This window comes from Hippocampus comes, unplaced genomic scaffold (genome assembly GCF_001891065.2).
Source record: "Hippocampus comes isolate QL1 unplaced genomic scaffold, H_comes_QL1_v1.1 scaffold22, whole genome shotgun sequence".
In the NCBI taxonomy this organism is placed as follows: Eukaryota; Metazoa; Chordata; class Actinopteri; order Syngnathiformes; family Syngnathidae; genus Hippocampus; species Hippocampus comes.
In genome coordinates this window covers 977,546-997,226 of record NW_017806175.1, presented here as the reverse complement: position 1 = coordinate 997,226, position 19,681 = coordinate 977,546, and the positions used below count along the sequence as shown (strand labels likewise).

Sequence of the window (19,681 nt, the reverse complement as noted above, 5' to 3'; positions counted from 1 at the left end):
ACTGACTGAAACGACTACAGACTAACTATATCCCACAATCATACTGGACATACTGAATGCTACATAAGCTTGGTGCCACATTAGAGCCTGTTGTAAAGAACATTTTGTATAATTTTGTTCTAAAAAAATACTTTAATTCGAATAAAAGGTTGAAATAAGGGTAGAATATAATTGTGCAAAGGTGGACAACCTTTTGTGCTTCAGGTCCATATAGTTGACCTTTAAAACAATCAGGTGGGCCAGGTCTTTGTGTTAAAATGTGTATGTACGTATGTAAATTATTTAATTTTAATATTGCAATAATAAATGATTTTTAACTTTATTAATTAGAATTAATTTTGTTATAATAATTAACTACAAAATCGAACATGCATTTTTAAAACGGTTCATTTTATACTGCAGGTTTTCTTATTTTATTCACAATAAATAAATTAACAGCATTATGAGAGAAATGAGGGAAAGTAAAATGAAAATAACAAACCAGTTTAGGGAAAGAGCGGCTAAATTAATGTATCTCAAAAAATATTAATCATAAAAAAACTGAGACAAGGCAAGAGGTGAGACAAAATAACACATTAGCCATAACTAATAATTAAAAAATGCCTTTTTTTTGGCCACAGTATTCCACATGGAACCAAGTTCAAAACATTACCAAAAAATAAATGCATTTAAAATTAATACATATAAAAAGAAGAAACTGCAAGTCACTCATCACTTGATCAAAATCTGTTCTGCTCTCGTTGTAAAGTGCTATAATGAGCAAATGTGAAGTACACTTGCATGGGATGAAATAGATTTATCCTGTTCATTTCACAGCTGCAAGCTACCAAGTAGCCAGCATGTACATGTCAGTTTTCAAACATGTGTCCCTTCTGTGTCTTTTCTCTCTGAAAGCCATAAAAACGAAGCTGTGGCCCAAGCAGAAAGCGACTAAAAAACCCAAAGATGAGTCCCCAAAGGTGGAGAAGCCACCCAAGTGGCCAATACATATTTTGTAGATTTACTGGATGGTTTTCATGAGACTTTGTAGAGCCTTTATTTTATTTTATTACCCAAAGAGTTGAGGGTTGGTACAAAATATTTTTAAAAATTACATTTATGCTGCATAATCCATACGTAGCAATTTTTACGGTGAAAATATTTTAATTTCTTGATTGATTTTGTTTTTGATTCAGTACCAAATCTATCCTCAAGGTGGCACTCCTTAAATAAAATTGTGGGCAAACAGCTAAACCTCATTCGTAAGGCGTATGAGATAAAAATTTATGTATAATTATGATTATCTCACTGGAGTTCAATTCAAAAAAACTTTTGTGACTGACGTGCACATTTGTTTAATTTCGTTATTGATATGTTTTGTAAATACATATCTTCCAATGTATCAGTTACCACAAACCCACTATTTTTTTGTCATGGTCAAAAATATGACCATACAGTATCATATTGTAAGAATCCACCATTAGTGAGCAATAATGACCAAATGTAGTTCTATAATGATATACAGATTTACAGTGTTTTTGTTTCTTTGCCAAATATTTTTAAACTCTTTCATCAGTTAAATTCCTGAAGAGGATTGTTTTTTTTCCCATCAACAAATGATTCAAAATGAGTCTAATGCTAATGCAAATGCATGAACAGCGTCAGACTTGAAATGTAAATATTAGCGTTCACTTGGGATTTTCCCACATTTACTTTTGTTGAGTTGGAGGTCAGTGCTCTCTAGGTCTCCTTTTTAAACAACATAGCCTCAAGCTACACATAATTAACATACTGTACAAAATACAGCAAAGCAAAAAGACTTTATCTCTTGAATTGTGTTGTGGTAGTCTTCCATTGTGACCTGACTTCCAGTCCCAACAGGCTTCTGCAATTAGAAGAGACACACTAATGCTGTATCTAAAAGAGGTAATCCTTGCCGTTTTGAGGACTGACTGAAACGACTACAGACTAACTATATCCCACAATCATACTGGACATACTGAATGCTACATAAGCTTGGTGCCACATTAGAGCCTGTTGTAAAGAACATTTTGTATAATTTTGTTCTAAAAAATACTTTAATTCGAATAAAAGGTTGAAATAAGGGTAGAATATAATTGTACAAAGGTGGACAACCTTTTGTGCTTCAGGTCCATATAGTTGACCTTTAAAACAATCAGGTGGGCCAGGTCTTTGTGTTAAAATGTGTATGTACGTATGTAAATTATTTAATTTTAATATTGCAATAATAAATGATTTTTAACTTTATTAATTAGAATTAATTTTGTTATAATAATTAACTACAAAATCGAACATGCATTTTTAAAACGGTTCATTTTATACTGCAGGTTTTCTTATTTTATTCACAATAAATAAATTAACAGCATTATGAGAGAAATGAGGGAAAGTAAAATGAAAATAACAAACCAGTTTAGGGAAAGAGCGGCTAAATTAATGTATCTCAAAAATATTAATCATAAAAAAACTGAGACAAGGCAAGAGGTGAGACAAAATAACACATTAGCCATAACTAATAATTAAAAAATGCCTTTTTTTTGGCCACAGTATTCCACATGGAACCAAGTTCAAAACATTACCAAAAAATAAATGCATTTAAAATTAATACATATAAAAAGAAGAAACTGCAAGTCACTCATCACTTGATCAAAATCTGTTCTGCTCTCGTTGTAAAGTGCTATAATGAGCAAATGTGAAGTACACTTGCATGGGATGAAATAGATTTATCCTGTTCATTTCACAGCTGCAAGCTACCAAGTAGCCAGCATGTACATGTCAGTTTTCAAACATGTGTCCCTTCTGTGTCTTTTCTCTCTGAAAGCCATAAAAACGAAGCTGTGGCCCAAGCAGAAAGCGACTAAAAAACCCAAAGATGAGTCCCCAAAGGTGGAGAAGCCACCCAAGCCGCCAACCTCGACCACCTCCGCTGTTGCCGCAAGAAGTGCCCCTCCGCAGCTGAGTGAGGCCGAAAGGATACGTCTGACGCCCTTCGAGAGAGTTGTCTACGACATGGCCCACAATGAGAAGATGGTCAACGACCTCATCCTCGGCCGCAGGGTTGGATTCTACGAGCTGCGCGGAGAAATCGGCCAGGGCAATTTTTCATCAGTCAGACTGGGCATCCATGCCTTGACCAAAGGTCTGTTATTTTATCTCCGTTATTTATTTACCCTCCCAATCAGCCTGTGCCTCTATATATGTATACTGTTCTACTATTGAAAATGTTCTTTTGAATGCTTGTCGCGGTGGCGGGGTTGCAAGGGCAGTCTGAAAAATTGCTTTATCGAGCAATAAACGCGCATAGTTGGCAATAATAGCCATTGCTCTGCCCTGGTTGTCATGGTTTTTAAACCAGAGCATGGCTGAAAAAAAATTAGAGAACTTTTCTCAAGACTCCTTAAAAAATGTTTTAATTGTGGGGAAAAATAGGCATAAATTTGCTCTCCTGTCCTTTCCCAGAGAGAGTGGCTGTCAAGATCATGGAAAAGCAGCGCAAGGTGGATAAGGGTCCCCAGCCCTTTAGCTCCTCGGAGATTCGCTGCATGGAAAAGCTGTGCCACCCAAACGTGGTGCGTCTTTACGAGGTGATGGAGACGAGCAGGAAGCTGTACCTGGTGATGGAGTACGGCAGCGGCGGCGACCTGTTCTCTCGCATCACCACCAGGGGGAAGCTCAGCGACCTGGAGGCGAAGCTGATTTTCGCCCAAGAAAAAATACTTTAATTCGAATAAAAGGTTGAAATAAGGGTAGAATATAATTGTGCAAAGGTGGACAACCTTTTGTGCTTCAGGTCCATATAGTTGACCTTTAAAACAATCAGGTGGGCCAGGTCTTTGTGTTAAAATGTGTATGTACGTATGTAAATTATTTAATTTTAATATTGCAATAATAAATGATTTTTAACTTTATTAATTAGAATTAATTTTGTTATAATAATTAACTACAAAATCGAACATGCATTTTTAAAACGGTTCATTTTATACTGCAGGTTTTCTTATTTTATTCACAATAAATAAATTAACAGCATTATGAGAGAAATGAGGGAAAGTAAAATGAAAATAACAAACCAGTTTAGGGAAAGAGCGGCTAAATTAATGTATCTCAAAAATATTAATCATAAAAAAACTGAGACAAGGCAAGAGGTGAGACAAAATAACACATTAGCCATAACTAATAATTAAAAAATGCCTTTTTTTGGCCACAGTATTCCACATGGAACCAAGTTCAAAACATTACCAAAAAGTAAATGCATTTAAAATTAATACATATAAAAAGAAGAAACTGCAAGTCACTCATCACTTGATCAAAATCTGTTCTGCTCTCGTTGTAAAGTGCTATAATGAGCAAATGTGAAGTACACTTGCATGGGATGAAATAGATTTATCCTGTTCATTTCACAGCTGCAAGCTACCAAGTAGCCAGCATGTACATGTCAGTTTTCAAACATGTGTCCCTTCTGTGTCTTTTCTCTCTGAAAGCCATAAAAACGAAGCTGTGGCCCAAGCAGAAAGCGACTAAAAAACCCAAAGATGAGTCCCCAAAGGTGGAGAAGCCACCCAAGCCGCCAACCTCGACCACCTCCGCTGTTGCCGCAAGAAGTGCCCCTCCGCAGCTGAGTGAGGCCGAAAGGATACGTCTGACGCCCTTCGAGAGAGTTGTCTACGACATGGCCCACAATGAGAAGATGGTCAACGACCTCATCCTCGGCCGCAGGGTTGGATTCTACGAGCTGCGCGGAGAAATCGGCCAGGGCAATTTTTCATCAGTCAGACTGGGCATCCATGCCTTGACCAAAGGTCTGTTATTTTATCTCCGTTATTTATTTACCCTCCCAATCAGCCTGTGCCTCTATATATGTATACTGTTCTACTATTGAAAATGTTCTTTTGAATGCTTGTCGCGGTGGCGGGGTTGCAAGGGCAGTCTGAAAAATTGCTTTATCGAGCAATAAACGCGCATAGTTGGCAATAATAGCCATTGCTCTGCCCTGGTTGTCATGGTTTTTAAACCAGAGCATGGCTGAAAAAAAATTAGAGAACTTTTCTCAAGACTCCTTAAAAAATGTTTTAATTGTGGGGAAAAATAGGCATAAATTTGCTCTCCTGTCCTTTCCCAGAGAGAGTGGCTGTCAAGATCATGGAAAAGCAGCGCAAGGTGGATAAGGGTCCCCAGCCCTTTAGCTCCTCGGAGATTCGCTGCATGGAAAAGCTGTGCCACCCAAACGTGGTGCGTCTTTACGAGGTGATGGAGACGAGCAGGAAGCTGTACCTGGTGATGGAGTACGGCAGCGGCGGCGACCTGTTCTCTCGCATCACCACCAGGGGGAAGCTCAGCGACCTGGAGGCGAAGCTGATTTTCCAAAAAACTTTTGTGACTGACGTGCACATTTGTTTAATTTCGTTATTGATATGTTTTGTAAATACATATCTTCCAATGTATCAGTTACCACAAACCCACTATTTTTTTGTCATGGTCAAAAATATGACCATACAGTATCATATTGTAAGAATCCACCATTAGTGAGCAATAATGACCAAATGTAGTTCTATAATGATATACAGATTTACAGTGTTTTTGTTTCTTTGCCAAATATTTTTAAACTCTTTCATCAGTTAAATTCCTGAAGAGGATTGTTTTTTTTCCCATCAACAAATGATTCAAAATGAGTCTAATGCTAATGCAAATGCATGAACAGCGTCAGACTTGAAATGTAAATATTAGCGTTCACTTGGGATTTTCCCACATTTACTTTTGTTGAGTTGGAGGTCAGTGCTCTCTAGGTCTCCTTTTTAAACAACATAGCCTCAAGCTACACATAATTAACATACTGTACAAAATACAGCAAAGCAAAAAGACTTTATCTCTTGAATTGTGTTGTGGTAGTCTTCCATTGTGACCTGACTTCCAGTCCCAACAGGCTTCTGCAATTAGAAGAGACACACTAATGCTGTATCTAAAAGAGGTAATCCTTGCCGTTTTGAGGACTGACTGAAACGACTACAGACTAACTATATCCCACAATCATACTGGACATACTGAATGCTACATAAGCTTGGTGCCACATTAGAGCCTGTTGTAAAGAACATTTTGTATAATTTTGTTCTAAAAAATACTTTAATTCGAATAAAAGGTTGAAATAAGGGTAGAATATAATTGTACAAAGGTGGACAACCTTTTGTGCTTCAGGTCCATATAGTTGACCTTTAAAACAATCAGGTGGGCCAGGTCTTTGTGTTAAAATGTGTATGTACGTATGTAAATTATTTAATTTTAATATTGCAATAATAAATGATTTTTAACTTTATTAATTAGAATTAATTTTGTTATAATAATTAACTACAAAATCGAACATGCATTTTTAAAACGGTTCATTTTATACTGCAGGTTTTCTTATTTTATTCACAATAAATAAATTAACAGCATTATGAGAGAAATGAGGGAAAGTAAAATGAAAATAACAAACCAGTTTAGGGAAAGAGCGGCTAAATTAATGTATCTCAAAAATATTAATCATAAAAAAACTGAGACAAGGCAAGAGGTGAGACAAAATAACACATTAGCCATAACTAATAATTAAAAAATGCCTTTTTTTGGCCACAGTATTCCACATGGAACCAAGTTCAAAACATTACCAAAAAGTAAATGCATTTAAAATTAATACATATAAAAAGAAGAAACTGCAAGTCACTCATCACTTGATCAAAATCTGTTCTGCTCTCGTTGTAAAGTGCTATAATGAGCAAATGTGAAGTACACTTGCATGGGATGAAATAGATTTATCCTGTTCATTTCACAGCTGCAAGCTACCAAGTAGCCAGCATGTACATGTCAGTTTTCAAACATGTGTCCCTTCTGTGTCTTTTCTCTCTGAAAGCCATAAAAACGAAGCTGTGGCCCAAGCAGAAAGCGACTAAAAAACCCAAAGATGAGTCCCCAAAGGTGGAGAAGCCACCCAAGCCGCCAACCTCGACCACCTCCGCTGTTGCCGCAAGAAGTGCCCCTCCGCAGCTGAGTGAGGCCGAAAGGATACGTCTGACGCCCTTCGAGAGAGTTGTCTACGACATGGCCCACAATGAGAAGATGGTCAACGACCTCATCCTCGGCCGCAGGGTTGGATTCTACGAGCTGCGCGGAGAAATCGGCCAGGGCAATTTTTCATCAGTCAGACTGGGCATCCATGCCTTGACCAAAGGTCTGTTATTTTATCTCCGTTATTTATTTACCCTCCCAATCAGCCTGTGCCTCTATATATGTATACTGTTCTACTATTGAAAATGTTCTTTTGAATGCTTGTCGCGGTGGCGGGGTTGCAAGGGTAGTCTGAAAAATTGCTTTATCGAGCAATAAACGCGCATAGTTGGCAATAATAGCCATTGCTCTGCCCTGGTTGTCATGGTTTTTAAACCAGAGCATGGCTGAAAAAAAATTAGAGAACTTTTCTCAAGACTCCTTAAAAAATGTTTTAATTGTGGGGAAAAATAGGCATAAATTTGCTCTCCTGTCCTTTCCCAGAGAGAGTGGCTGTCAAGATCATGGAAAAGCAGCGCAAGGTGGATAAGGGTCCCCAGCCCTTTAGCTCCTCGGAGATTCGCTGCATGGAAAAGCTGTGCCACCCAAACGTGGTGCGTCTTTACGAGGTGATGGAGACGAGCAGGAAGCTGTACCTGGTGATGGAGTACGGCAGCGGCGGCGACCTGTTCTCTCGCATCACCACCAGGGGGAAGCTCAGCGACCTGGAGGCGAAGCTGATTTTCGCCCAAGTCGTCTCTGCTGTGAAACACATGGTGAGCATTTGTCACGGTCGCTCACTTTTATCACAACACACACTCACACGCATTGCACAAAGCAAACCACAAACCACTGCTCGTTCTGTGAAGTGCTCAGTAAGAATTCATTTCAAAGTGAAGTCATCTTTATATTCATTGCCAATAATCAATAGGCAATAAGAATTCGCAGACAATCAATTGCTAAACATACACTGCCGACCGCAATATTTATGTTCACTAGAAAAAGTAATGAGACCCAAACAATATTTTTTGTGTTGATTTGTCAGCAAAAATTCACAGCAAGCAAGCAAAAAAAACAACAAAATCTTAACATTTACAGACCACAAATATGTTTGTTGGTGGCCAAAAACGGTAACAGACAAGCTGCAGGATCATAAAAGTGAACAAGGCCTGTGAAAGTGTGAAAGAGAAAGTGGAGAAGAGAAAGAGTGAAAACACTGTCATGTCTTCCTCTGGAATGTTCCAGCATGAGAACAACATCGTCCACAGGGACCTCAAGGCCGAGAACATCTTCTACACCACCAGCTACTGCATCAAGGTGGGTGACTTCGGCTTCAGCAGGGAGAGTGCGCCCAACGAGCCGCTCACCAATTTCTGCGGCTCGCCGCCATACTCTGCACCCGAACTCTTTCGCGAAAAAGGCTACGTGGGCTGCTATTCGGACATCTGGGCTTTAGGTATTATTCTGTACTTCATGGTGACCTCCACGTTGCCTTTCTGCGGGGACAATTTGAGCAGGCTGAAGCGTTGCATCCTTCAGGGGGCCTACAGCATCCCCGCGTACGTGCCTGACGAGTGCCAGCTTGTCATCAAGGGCTTGTTGCGGCCCGTACCGGTGGACCGCTCATCTCTCATCCAAGTTTCGAACGGCGCTTGGCTAAGGGGGATCCAGTACCCCGGTCCATATGTGCCCCTGCCCTTGGCTCCGGCCCACTTGGCTTGGACCTCCAATGATCTGTGCGCGGAGGAGAAGGAGGTGAAGACTCTCCTGTCAGACTTGGGCATCATAGCGGTTCACTTGCAAAACAATCCCTGTTCGGACTCCAAGAGCCCACTGACTGGGACCTACCGCATCCTCCTCCACCGGATCCAGAAGAGGAGATCCGTGGAGGCCGTCGGCTATGCGGCAATTCACCCCGACGAGTACAGGAGTCAGGCCCGGTGGTGCGTCGCATCTGTGGACAAACACAACCCCTCTGCAGTCTGTGCTATACTCTAATCAAGTGGAACCTTGACTATACAAGTGCCACAACCTTTGAGTTTTTCCAAGTTCTGAGCCTTTGGTTAATCAGTTATGCATGTTTTTCTATAATGTACTATTTGGTACAGTGCTATTTTCTTTTTCTCTTCATTTCAAAAACATGTTACACTATTTGGGGGTGCTTTTTAGGGAGCTGAAACAGATGAATGACATTTCCATTCAGTTTAATGTGGAACTTTGATTTGACTCAAGGTACCACTGTACTCACTTTGGCACTTTATCGAAGAAACGCAAAGTTTCCCTGCCCATTCATTTCATGCCGTGCAATACTAAATTGGAAGAGGCAGATGAGTACGGAGGTTCAGAGAGTTCTTTATCTCACACATTTCTCCCATGTAATGAGCTGTGACTCACCCTGACAGCATTACTCAGTATTTAGTTTAGTGATGCGAAGCATTCATCAATCAGAGCGCCGCTATCTGTATTTTGCAATCCTCGTTGGGCACGGCATAAATCCGCACTGCAAATCCGAGGCTATAGGTAATCCCTTCAAAGGGGGGCGGGGGGGGGGGGCGGGGGACGCTTCTGGAACAATCATGAACACTCAGACTGGAAAAACATGTGAGATGTAAAAATGGTGGAGTCAAAGTGGGACCACCAACGCAAGGCAACGGCATTGGGACCTTATGCACAAATTTTGCCTTTTGCAAAAAAATAATCATGCTCAGTTTTGAGAGAGGTTTTTAATTTCTATACTATATATCCATCCATTTTCTACAACAGGAGAATCAAAAAGAAACGAGACAGAACTGGAAAAAAAAAAAATCCATGTTCAGGCCCGGATTGCATCTCCCTGCAGTTTTTCAAGATAAGCACCACCTTGCACAACAGAAATAAATTACAAGAATTAAGTGCCCAAAAAATACTCCATGGCAACCTCCATGACTCACGCCAACGTTGTAAAATGTACGTCATACAATTATGCAATCGCCCCTCTCACTAGTATTTTGTAATGACCGTTATTGTAAACAATAGAAATAAGCAGAACAATTAATAGAAATAATCCATAGACTCTCGGCCCGAATGGCCAAATATGAGTTCACCCTCGGTGTTTCACTGTGTGTGTCCATGGCGTCCCCGAACCACTGGCGAAAGCAGACTTTGATTCGCTCCTCTTTCATCTGTAATTGCTTCCACCAACAAGACGTACGTATAGGATAGTTGTTACGATTGTATGACTGTCCCATGTTTTGTGCTATTTGGTTTTTTGTATTATTGTTCTTTTCTGTCAAATGTTCCACAAAGGATTTTGTGATAGCAGCAGCTGTCGTGAAAGCGCCATATGAATCCAGATGTGTCGTACTCTTCCTGAATGCAACATGCTCATCTTTTCATTTGAAGGCAATGTGAGTTCTTATCAGTCTCTTAAAAGCTTCACCTTCATTCCAGTGTGCAATTTGGGGTTTAAGACATCAATGAAATGAATTAATGAAAATGTTATCATTGTGCTCTTGTTTTTTTTTTTTTTTTAAAATGTTTCCTTCTGCATTCAGTGCCTTGCAGATTCCCTGTGCAGGCAGTAACACAACGCATGCCAACTTTTCAATCTTAAGAGTCGTAAAGCCAATTGCGCAATAAATACTCAAAAGAACAACAGCACAAGTGCACCATATACCGCGCAATAAACTCCTGTCATGTCTGTGTAAAGCGGCGTTTCAACTAACATTTCTTGTGGGAAGCTCAAGCTCTCAAGTTCAAGTTGCGAAACCTTCAGATTTGAATTCTTTGGACTCTTAGCGTGCCCAATTTATTTCATGTTAATCTTTCAACGCCTGCTCTCTTTGGCAGCCTTTTACAGTCACCTCGCCATGCCCTGCCAGGGCTGCCAACGTCTAATCAGCAGTCATGATGATGACTACAATAAGATTTTTGCTCTTTTTTTTTTTTTTATTGTAAATTCTCCCTAGTCAACTCTGCTCCCAGAGGAATGTGTGCGCCGTGTGTGGGCATAAGTCCCGGCTTGTTGTTTACATTCGGATCTTGCTCAATATTCATTTGGTGAAAGTCCGTCTTTTCGTTTCCTCTTGTTTCCGCCCACAACGTGGTATTCATGTGACACAAACATAAGCAATGACCTGCTTCTGCCTGCGCAGTGCCAAAGTCAATTATTTTACACTGAGACGTTCAAAGGTTCAATGAGGACTTTGGTGAAATGCTGTCGTTTCATGGAAATCCAAAAGTGGCCAATTTTCTCAAAAGATTTTCTGGATGATAAGCACACACAACATCAGTCCAAAGTGTGGGCCACTTTTTCCCGCTATTGAACGACAATTATTGATGAGTCCCTCCACCTTGAATAAGTTAAGTTCCAGCTGAACAAAAAGAAAGCATGCAGCTGCCGCCGTTTGGTGTTCTTTTGGTGATGAGAAGTTGGTTTGCTCCAGATATACCGTTTGGAATTATGGCTTAAAGTTCAAAATGGGGGTCATCACATGTTTTCCCACTGCATGTGTTCTTGGCAAATTTTTTAAATTGAGCACATATGGTATATTCCCACTTGATGTTTTTATTTATTGACATGGTTCAAAGCCCCCTCTTGCATTCAGAAGACTAAGACTTTTTTTTTTTTAATAGCAAACCAAATCCAGAAACTGCAAAGTTTCTTTTCTGATTGCGTGAGATTCTCAAACCAAGTCCCCATCTGTTTATATTTGTGAGTCGGTGGATGACCAAGAAATCCTTTAACTTTCCCAAGCAGCGATGAGATTGTGTTAAGTGCCATTGTGGTTTATGGGCAATATCCTTTCAGACGAAACGGGAACACACACAACCACTGCTTCCGCCATCTCATCCACACCTCCTCGCTACATGTTTGGATTGGGGTGTTGACATAAGACTTGAAGGTGCTTTTGTTTGTGTGACATGGGCCAAGTATCTTTCAAAGGAGATACGTTTGAATGAACAGAATACGATTGATTGCTGCAGGATCTAACAGGTCCGACTGATTGTGACACAATCAGCTCTGAAGACATTGTCAGGCGTTCAAGTTTGGCCAATCCAAGCGTGCTCATTTCAAAAGAGCCTTATTATGGAAACTTTCACTTACTAATTCGCAGCCGCGGGGCATCTGAGGCCACTCTTGGTTTCTTTTTCTTACATAATCAGTGATGTGAAAAGACCGTATGCCTTCTTGTTAGAGCTTTGGTTCTGCTTTGTTGGATGAGATAAAGCAGAGATATGTTTATTATTGCGAATATTCATTTTGTAGTTCATCATGATATAATGTCATTTATCATGAAAATGAAATCATTTGCGCTCGGCGCGAGCCCGCATTTTGGAGAATAAATAGTTGTGTTTGCCACACCAACTTACGATGGGACGAGAAAGCGAAACATCTTGCAAAACAAACAGAGTTGGCCAATTACGATCGGTTGTGTGCCAAGAGAATGAAATGACCTGGATGAATGAGAACATCTAAAAAGCCTGCAACCATAGTAATTACCCAGGAACTGCTGCATCAATAAAATTGTGGACACACAACTTCCTGCTCAGGTAGTGTCCTTTAATAAGGATCGCAGTCATGTTCTATTGTCTTGTGTGACCAAGGTCGCAAGTGTCAAACCCAGGATGATGCCTTGCTCCAGTTTCTCCTTTCCGGATCCTGCTGAACTGCAGTTTACTATTGTTCATCGTTACTCTCCCATTTCCCCTCTTGAAGTAGCAGATTTCGTGCGTACAGTGAAGATTAGACTCAGTCTATTAAGTATCCTTCCAACAACTCGTATGAAAAACATCCTGAACACCGTTTGCCCATTTTTGGTGAATTAATTCTCAATTCCTTACTCACATCTCGTTGTTTTCCAGCTCCAATTCCAGCTAAAAAGATAATCAATTTAGACATTGATTGTATGAATGTTGTTCGTCACCATGTTGAACAGCTGCGATATTCTGTGTAAACTGCAGTTTGATTATCGTCAATTACATTCCACAGAAACACGTCATCCCTGAGTCTCAAACTGATATTCTGATGGTCTTGGGTGCTGGTAATGGGCTGACTCAGGGAAGGGGTTGGTGTCCTGAGACTGACCTTTATTGCTTCATATCTAATCAAACGATGTCTTTTTCTCTCTTGGGTTACCGTAACTCTACTTGCAAACCCTTAACCCTACTTGCAAATCCTAAAACCTGAACCCCGCTATCCCAAACCCTAACCCTAATCCCCCCAAGGCCTCAAACCTGCAAAACCCTAAACCTGAACCCCACTATCCCAAACCCTAACCCTAAACCCCCCAAGCCCTGAGCCTCTCACCCTAAACCCGAACTCTAACCTCAAACCCAAACCCCCAACCCTCACCCGAACACAACCCCCTCACCCTAAACGCTAACCACTAACCCTAAACTCCGAACCCTAATCTGACAACCCTAATTTGAACCCTAATCCCCCTCACCCTAACCTTAACCCACCTCCTAACCCTAACCCTACCCTAACCACCCTAAAATATTAGGTACACCCCGGATTCTCATCCCTTAGTTTCCCCAACTATAACTGTAAACACGGTAGGTAAACCCCATGTTCTTGTCCCATTGCGTCCCCAGTGGGGCAGCCATATTGGCCAAAATATTACCATAGGTACCCCCTGGATTTCTGTCCCTTGGCATCCTCAATGCAGTGGCCATATTGTACAAAATATTAGGTACACCCTGGATTCTCACATGTGGGGGTCCACAATGGGGTGACCATATTAGCCAAAAATAATAGACACCCGCATTCTTGTGTGCAGGCGTCCAAATGGAGCGGCCACATTGGTCAAAACGTTAGTTTCACACCAGTTTCTTGTCCCTCTGCCTTCACAATGAGGCGGCCATGTTGCCAAAATATTACGTACACCCCGGATTCTTGTCCCCAATGGTGTGGCCATATCGGCCAAATCATTAGGTACACCTCGGATTCTTATCCATCTGGCTCAATATGGCTGCAATATTGGCCAAAGTATGAGGTACATTCTCATGCATTAACGTGGTTCGGCCATATTTCGAAAATATGAAGTACACCCCGGATTCTCATCCCTAGGCTTCCCCAGTGGGTAAGATATATTTGGCAAAATATTAGGTACACCCCGGATTAGCTACAAGAATTTATTGATGTTTCCGTCAAGTAAGATGAACATCATTATCTGCTCTTGTGATAGATCTCGGTAGGCTTACCTAATGTTGTGGACGGTAAATATCTATTATGGTTTAACTATTAAAGCAGACTGTTTTGCAACTTGGCCGGAAAGCCCGTTTTGTTCAACAGTGTGTGCAGTCCAGCCAATGGCTCACATGACATCTCTGTTTTGTCTTTGTTTTGGCACACAGAGCGGAGAGTAGGGGGTAATAGTCCCTGCGCTCTCCTAAACCCTTATAGGTCTTGACATCCCTGGCATGGTACTTGCATTTTTTGTTGTTTTGCAATCCATGTGAAGCCAGATAATGGGAAAAGCGCTAAACCGGGTTTCTTGTAAGGACACGTTGTCACATCCCATTAGTGGCGCAGTTATGAAATATTGCGTACACGGCCGCTTCTTTAACCTTCGGGTCAATCCTCTGCTGTCCTCGCTTCTAATGAAAAGCAGCTTGGGTAGACCACCGGTGGTCCTTTGGATGAATGTTGAAGATCGTACGTTTTGGAAACGTTTACTGTTTACACAAGTTCTGCCAACAATCGGGAGAAAGCTAAGCTCAACGTGACCCAGCAGTGGGGGCGGACGCCGCAATAACTCGATGAAGAATTGAATTATCATTGACAAATGTTGTCTCTTTTTGGTGGGAAAAAAAAATATTACCATCAGAGGAAGTGGTGCTTCGTTTCTCATAAATGAACTCAAAAATGATGGAGAACAGCTGGTTGTGTGGTTGAATGAAAAAAAAGACAGTTTTTAAAAATTTTCATTTAATAAGTGTTATCACCAAGTACAATTGGAGTGCTATTTAAAAAATACCAAAATCTGATGATTTGCAAAAACACTGCAGCTATCTACAAAGTGGAAAAATACCAAAATCTGATGATTTGCAAAAACACTGTGCAGCTATCTACAAGGTGGTCCATTCCTATGTCTTACATACACACTAAATGCATACACACCTCACACCCTGTACAAAATATTAAGCCCCAAATTACCAAATTGTGAGTTAGTGATTTCTTTTTCTTAGTATTTATTTATTTTTGTAGAGTGGGTAATTCCTACCAATAAGTAGTAGGGCCACATGGAAAAGAAAATATATATATATACATGAGAATAAATTGTCAATCTTACAAAATTGTATTTTTTTTCAAAGTGATTTTATAAAAATAGGGTCCGTTACTGTCCAAAGAACGCTATACAAATCGGAAGCCTTTTTCCCACATGATATATATATATTTTTACATTAAAATGTTTTTGTTTTTTGTTTTCATGGCTTTTTTTTTTTTTTTTTTTTTTTTTTTTAAGTATTTATTTATTTTTGTAGAATGGGTAATTTCTACCAATAAGTATTAGGGCCACATGGAAAAGAAAAAATATATATATACACATGAGAATAAATTGTCAATCTTACAAAATTTTTTTTTTTTTCAAAGTGGTAATTTTATAAAAATAGGGTCCGTTACTGTCCAAAAAAACACTATACAAATCGGAAGCATTTTTCCCACATGATATATATATTTTTTACATTAAAATGTTTGTTTTGTTTTTTGTTTTCATTGAATTTTTTTTAATGAATATACCTGTAGAGTCATTTTTATAGATTTTTTTAAAAGTTTGTTTTAAGTCCGTTTTTTTTCTTAGAAAAAGGAATATACAGGGCTCTCGACTGCCACTAAATGGTGGCATTTTGTACGTTTTTATGCAATTCTCAACACTGTATGTACATTCATTAAAAAAAAAAAAAAAAAAGGGTATGAATCATCCTGGTCACAAATAATGAAAATTGCCTTTCCTAACACAATGCCTCTCAGTCTTTTGCCAATGCGTCATGTTATTTCCAGCTAAAAGCTCATTCATCAGTTAAAAATTCACTTGAACTCCAAATGAGTCTTGTCCATGAATCATTTTGGCTTAAAGTGTACATTCACAATCCAAAGCTGCCCAACAGTAGCTCATTACTTGCAGTCCTAAACATCAGTAACATGAAACGGTAAAAAGTCATTTCAAATTTTCGCTATGTGCTACCTGTGTCGAAAACAGAAGACATGAAATGTTTTTAGCGTAATTTACTTTGTACATTCTTTGTCAGTGACATAAGCTGGCAAATTTACAAGTGCCAAACACGATCCATGTGCTCTATGATGAAGATCTTCCAAGCCCCATGAGTCCCGTTCACCTGTTCTTGCTGTTCATCTAGACAAAAAAGTTGCACGATGAGTTTAATTTTTATGAACTTTGCGCTGTTTCATGTACAGTAGTGCCTTGAGATACGAGTGACACGATTTGTGAGATTTTGCCCTGCAGTCGGATCACTTAATGCTCACGTATAATGGGAAGCACTATAGACTGGCTAACAAATAGCATTGGCGTCACCGTCTCACCACACATGAAGCAACACATATTTTGAGACAAACGGTGAAGTAACACCTGTAGACATAAAATATAAAAATTCTTACTGACATATCCTTTGGCTTCTGCGAAGACTGACTAATATTACTGCGGCTTAATGAGGAGTTGTGACTGTCTCCTCACCAGATGGAACAACTCCATATCCATTGAACCGAAGCAAGAAATGTGGCGAGAACAATTTCATTTCGTTACATGATATCAATTCTGTATTTTTATGATGTACAATGATATGGATGTGCTATTTTTCTTATGAAAAACACGTTACAAATATTCTTGTATGGAATATGGAATGGATTCATGGCATTTATATTCATTTCAGTGGAGAATGATGATTTGAGATACGTTTCAAGTTACGAGCGTGGGCACGGAACAAATGCAACTCGTATCTGAAGGCACCACAGTAGTTGGCTGGATTTGTACCTAATTCTGAAGCCCCATTCTCAACCTCACAACCGCTTTCAACTCCTGGACCCAAAGTTGGTCTGGGTCGGTGCAGACGGTGCGTTGCCTCTTACGTCCAGACCTCTTCTTCATGGTAAACCTGCCAACACACACACACATACACAGGTTTCAGCATCTTCCAGCATTTTAAATCGTTCCTCATCAAGAAGGCCTTTTGTTTTCCATTTATTGGTGCCAGATCATTATGAGTCGCAATTGTGCATCGGAAATGAAAACAATGAGCTTACGGACTCACACAACAGCTCTGATGTTGCAATCGCCATCTGTTTCCTGCATCCTGTAGCTCTCAATGTTTTTCTTTGCCTTCTCCCCCATCCTTTGCACGTGGCCCAGGCAGCAGTTACCGTAAGAACCTGCGCAGGGAAGGCAAAGGTCACACGGTCACACGGGAGGATAATCAGCCTCATTTGAGAGAAAGGGGCTCTCGGCATGCGGCGCTTGTCACGTGAGTGTCATTTTCAACTGATGAATCGGGTGGCTTCTGGTTGGAGAAAGCTGGGGTGGAGACCATCAGACAATTTTGCAATCTTTTTTTTTCCCACCATTCTAAAGGAGCTTGGTAACTTCTGGCATCATCTTAACTACTTGATTGTAAATGATACCATTTAAAAAATAGTACAGTTAAAAGATGCATGCATACAATCAACATTAAAGAATGAAATTATTGATTAGAATTACATTATTATTTTAAAAGCATCAAAAATAAGCTTTAAATATGATTTGAATCATAAACAATTTAGTATGCATGTTTCACCAGTGACTGGACATTGTGATTTCCTAGGACTGCTTTAAAAGTGATCATTTGAACGTGCTAACACTCACAATCGTTTAAAGAAATAAAATGGTGCACTTTTAATGTGGTTTATTGAGAAGTGATTAACATGATCAGTGTCATCCCATTGACGAATTTCACTCATGAATTACATTGATCAAGAGCAAATTTTAATCATAGAATGATTATATTATCGTTTTACAAATACAGGTATATTTTTAATGAAAACCTGATGTGCTAGACAGAAAAATCATGAAAAACATAACTAAAGGTAATTTGAACATTTCTTATCATATAACTGTGTATCAAACCCGTAACCTTTCATAACAATCAGTACCCAAGAGCAGCTCTGTTTCCCCCCAAAAACGGTGGCCGTTGAATTTGATATACATTTAGAAAAATGATCAAAATATTTAAATGCTATTTTCACTCTGCAATTTCCAGCTGAAATATTTGAAAAGATTCCCTCTCAAAAATGCCCTTTTACACTGTACGTGCAGCAACCGTAATTTGGATGTGCACCAAATTGTGCATCTCGAGAGATCGCCAACGCCCAAATGTGGTGTGCATTGTTCACTCAAAAATTTAAGAAAAAAAAAACATGTTTTCGATAAGTGAAACCATCCATCCATCGATTCTCATTAGCGCTTATCCTCATTTGGGTCTTGGGCGAGCAGGAGCCTATCCCAGCCGAGTGGGCGAGAGGCAGGTCACGCCCTGGACTGGTCGCCAGCCAGTCGCAGGACATGTACGGACAAGCGAGCATTCACGCTTACATTCACACATTTGGAGAATGTCGAGTAGCCAAATTCAGATCAATATATGAAAGGATTAAATGGAAAATTTTCAGCTCAAATTTAAAATGACGAGCTTTTTTTTTTGCTTTCGGAAGACATGCACAATGCCAGTCAAAAATCTGGACATGCTTCCTTACGCAATCGAATGAGAAAAGGTGTCACTACTTTCTGCAATGATGAAAGTGAAACGGACATCTGTGATGCATCTTGAAAGTTAAGCTCTCAAGAAAAATGCCTTCACTTAGCCAGAGCAAATTTTACAAACTATAAAACAATGCATTGGCTCTGTTTGAACAACAACAAATATCCCATGCACAGTGAACCCCATTTCAAGATCTTTATTTTTTGCCTTTTTTTTTTTGGTCTTGTTTTGGAAAAGAGCGCTTCATAAATATGTCCTCCACTTCAAAGTTTAAATTCTAATGAGCTCAGTAATCCCACATCACAGCCCGAGGGCATTTCCCCTCCAATTTATCGAAGAATGTGAATGACAAAAAACAGATGCAGTGTCAAGAGCGCCTTATTCAAAACAAAACTACTCGTGAATAAACACACTCATCAACTGACGCCATTATCAAGAAGTGACCCCGTGATGCTGAACAAAGCGTTTACTTCTGCTGATAACGTGCCCAGACGCTGCATCTGCCAGCCAATAAATCCTTTTGTCGTTACGCGCCTTTGAGCGTCGCCCGTGCTTGGACTAACCTTGTGCCACACACAGTGTGGTGCAGATGAGCAGCACCAGGAACAAAAGACCTTGGAATTTCATGTTCGCCGTCGCTGTTCCGCTCGGCTGTGCACGGATAAAAGACAAAGTTGGATTAAGGAAAAAAAAAAAAGACAAAAGCAATGCAGCTACTGTGGTAGAAAACATGATCATAAAGAACAAAAATGCTCATTAAAACGGTTCGTTTCTTTTCAGGTTTCCAGCGTGCAAATTCAATGCAATTGTGTCAAATTGTGGATGGATCAACTCCCAGTTTGAGGAACATACCTGCTGATTGTCATTCACTGCTTCACACGAGGTGACCTTCTTCCCAACTCTTGCTTGACAACTGTGATGCCGTGTTTGGGCTTTGCACTCTTATTGT

General features: G+C 39.9%; 4 protein-coding genes and 1 long non-coding RNA gene across 5 annotated transcripts; 4 read left to right on the top strand and 1 right to left on the bottom strand.

Annotated features, from left to right (window-relative positions):
• The first annotated feature begins 2,763 nt into the window (after positions 1-2,763).
• On the top strand, positions 2,764-3,719 carry LOC109531925 (serine/threonine-protein kinase NIM1-like). The gene is made up of 2 exons (XM_019896462.1): positions 2,764-3,136; positions 3,457-3,719. The coding sequence occupies exons 1-2, from the start codon at positions 2,764-2,766 to the stop codon at positions 3,717-3,719; spliced, it is 636 nt and encodes a 211-aa protein (XP_019752021.1).
• A 701-nt stretch (positions 3,720-4,420) lies between these two features.
• Positions 4,421-5,898, top strand: LOC109531924 (serine/threonine-protein kinase NIM1-like). The gene is made up of 3 exons (XM_019896461.1): positions 4,421-4,793; positions 5,114-5,367; positions 5,881-5,898. The coding sequence occupies exons 1-3, from the start codon at positions 4,421-4,423 to the stop codon at positions 5,896-5,898; spliced, it is 645 nt and encodes a 214-aa protein (XP_019752020.1).
• Positions 5,899-6,816: 918 nt separating this feature from the next.
• On the top strand, positions 6,817-10,485 carry LOC109531921 (serine/threonine-protein kinase NIM1-like). The gene is made up of 3 exons (XM_019896460.1): positions 6,817-7,189; positions 7,510-7,781; positions 8,251-10,485. Exons 1-3 carry the CDS (start codon positions 6,817-6,819, stop codon positions 9,001-9,003), a joined length of 1,398 nt encoding a protein of 465 aa, XP_019752019.1. The 3' UTR covers positions 9,004-10,485.
• A 4,405-nt stretch (positions 10,486-14,890) lies between these two features.
• Positions 14,891-15,336, top strand: LOC109532381 (uncharacterized). Its single transcript, XR_002171369.1, has 2 exons — positions 14,891-15,008; positions 15,065-15,336. It is a non-coding gene; the product is annotated as an uncharacterized LOC109532381 (long non-coding RNA).
• Positions 15,337-15,454: 118 nt separating this feature from the next.
• ccl25b (chemokine (C-C motif) ligand 25b) lies at positions 15,455-19,681 on the bottom strand. Its single transcript, XM_019897266.1, has 5 exons — positions 19,585-19,681; positions 19,296-19,383; positions 17,257-17,374; positions 16,980-17,100; positions 15,455-16,343 (listed from the first exon to the last, which is right to left on the bottom strand). Exons 2-4 carry the CDS (start codon positions 19,357-19,359, stop codon positions 16,980-16,982), a joined length of 303 nt encoding a protein of 100 aa, XP_019752825.1. The 5' UTR covers positions 19,360-19,383; positions 19,585-19,681; the 3' UTR covers positions 15,455-16,343.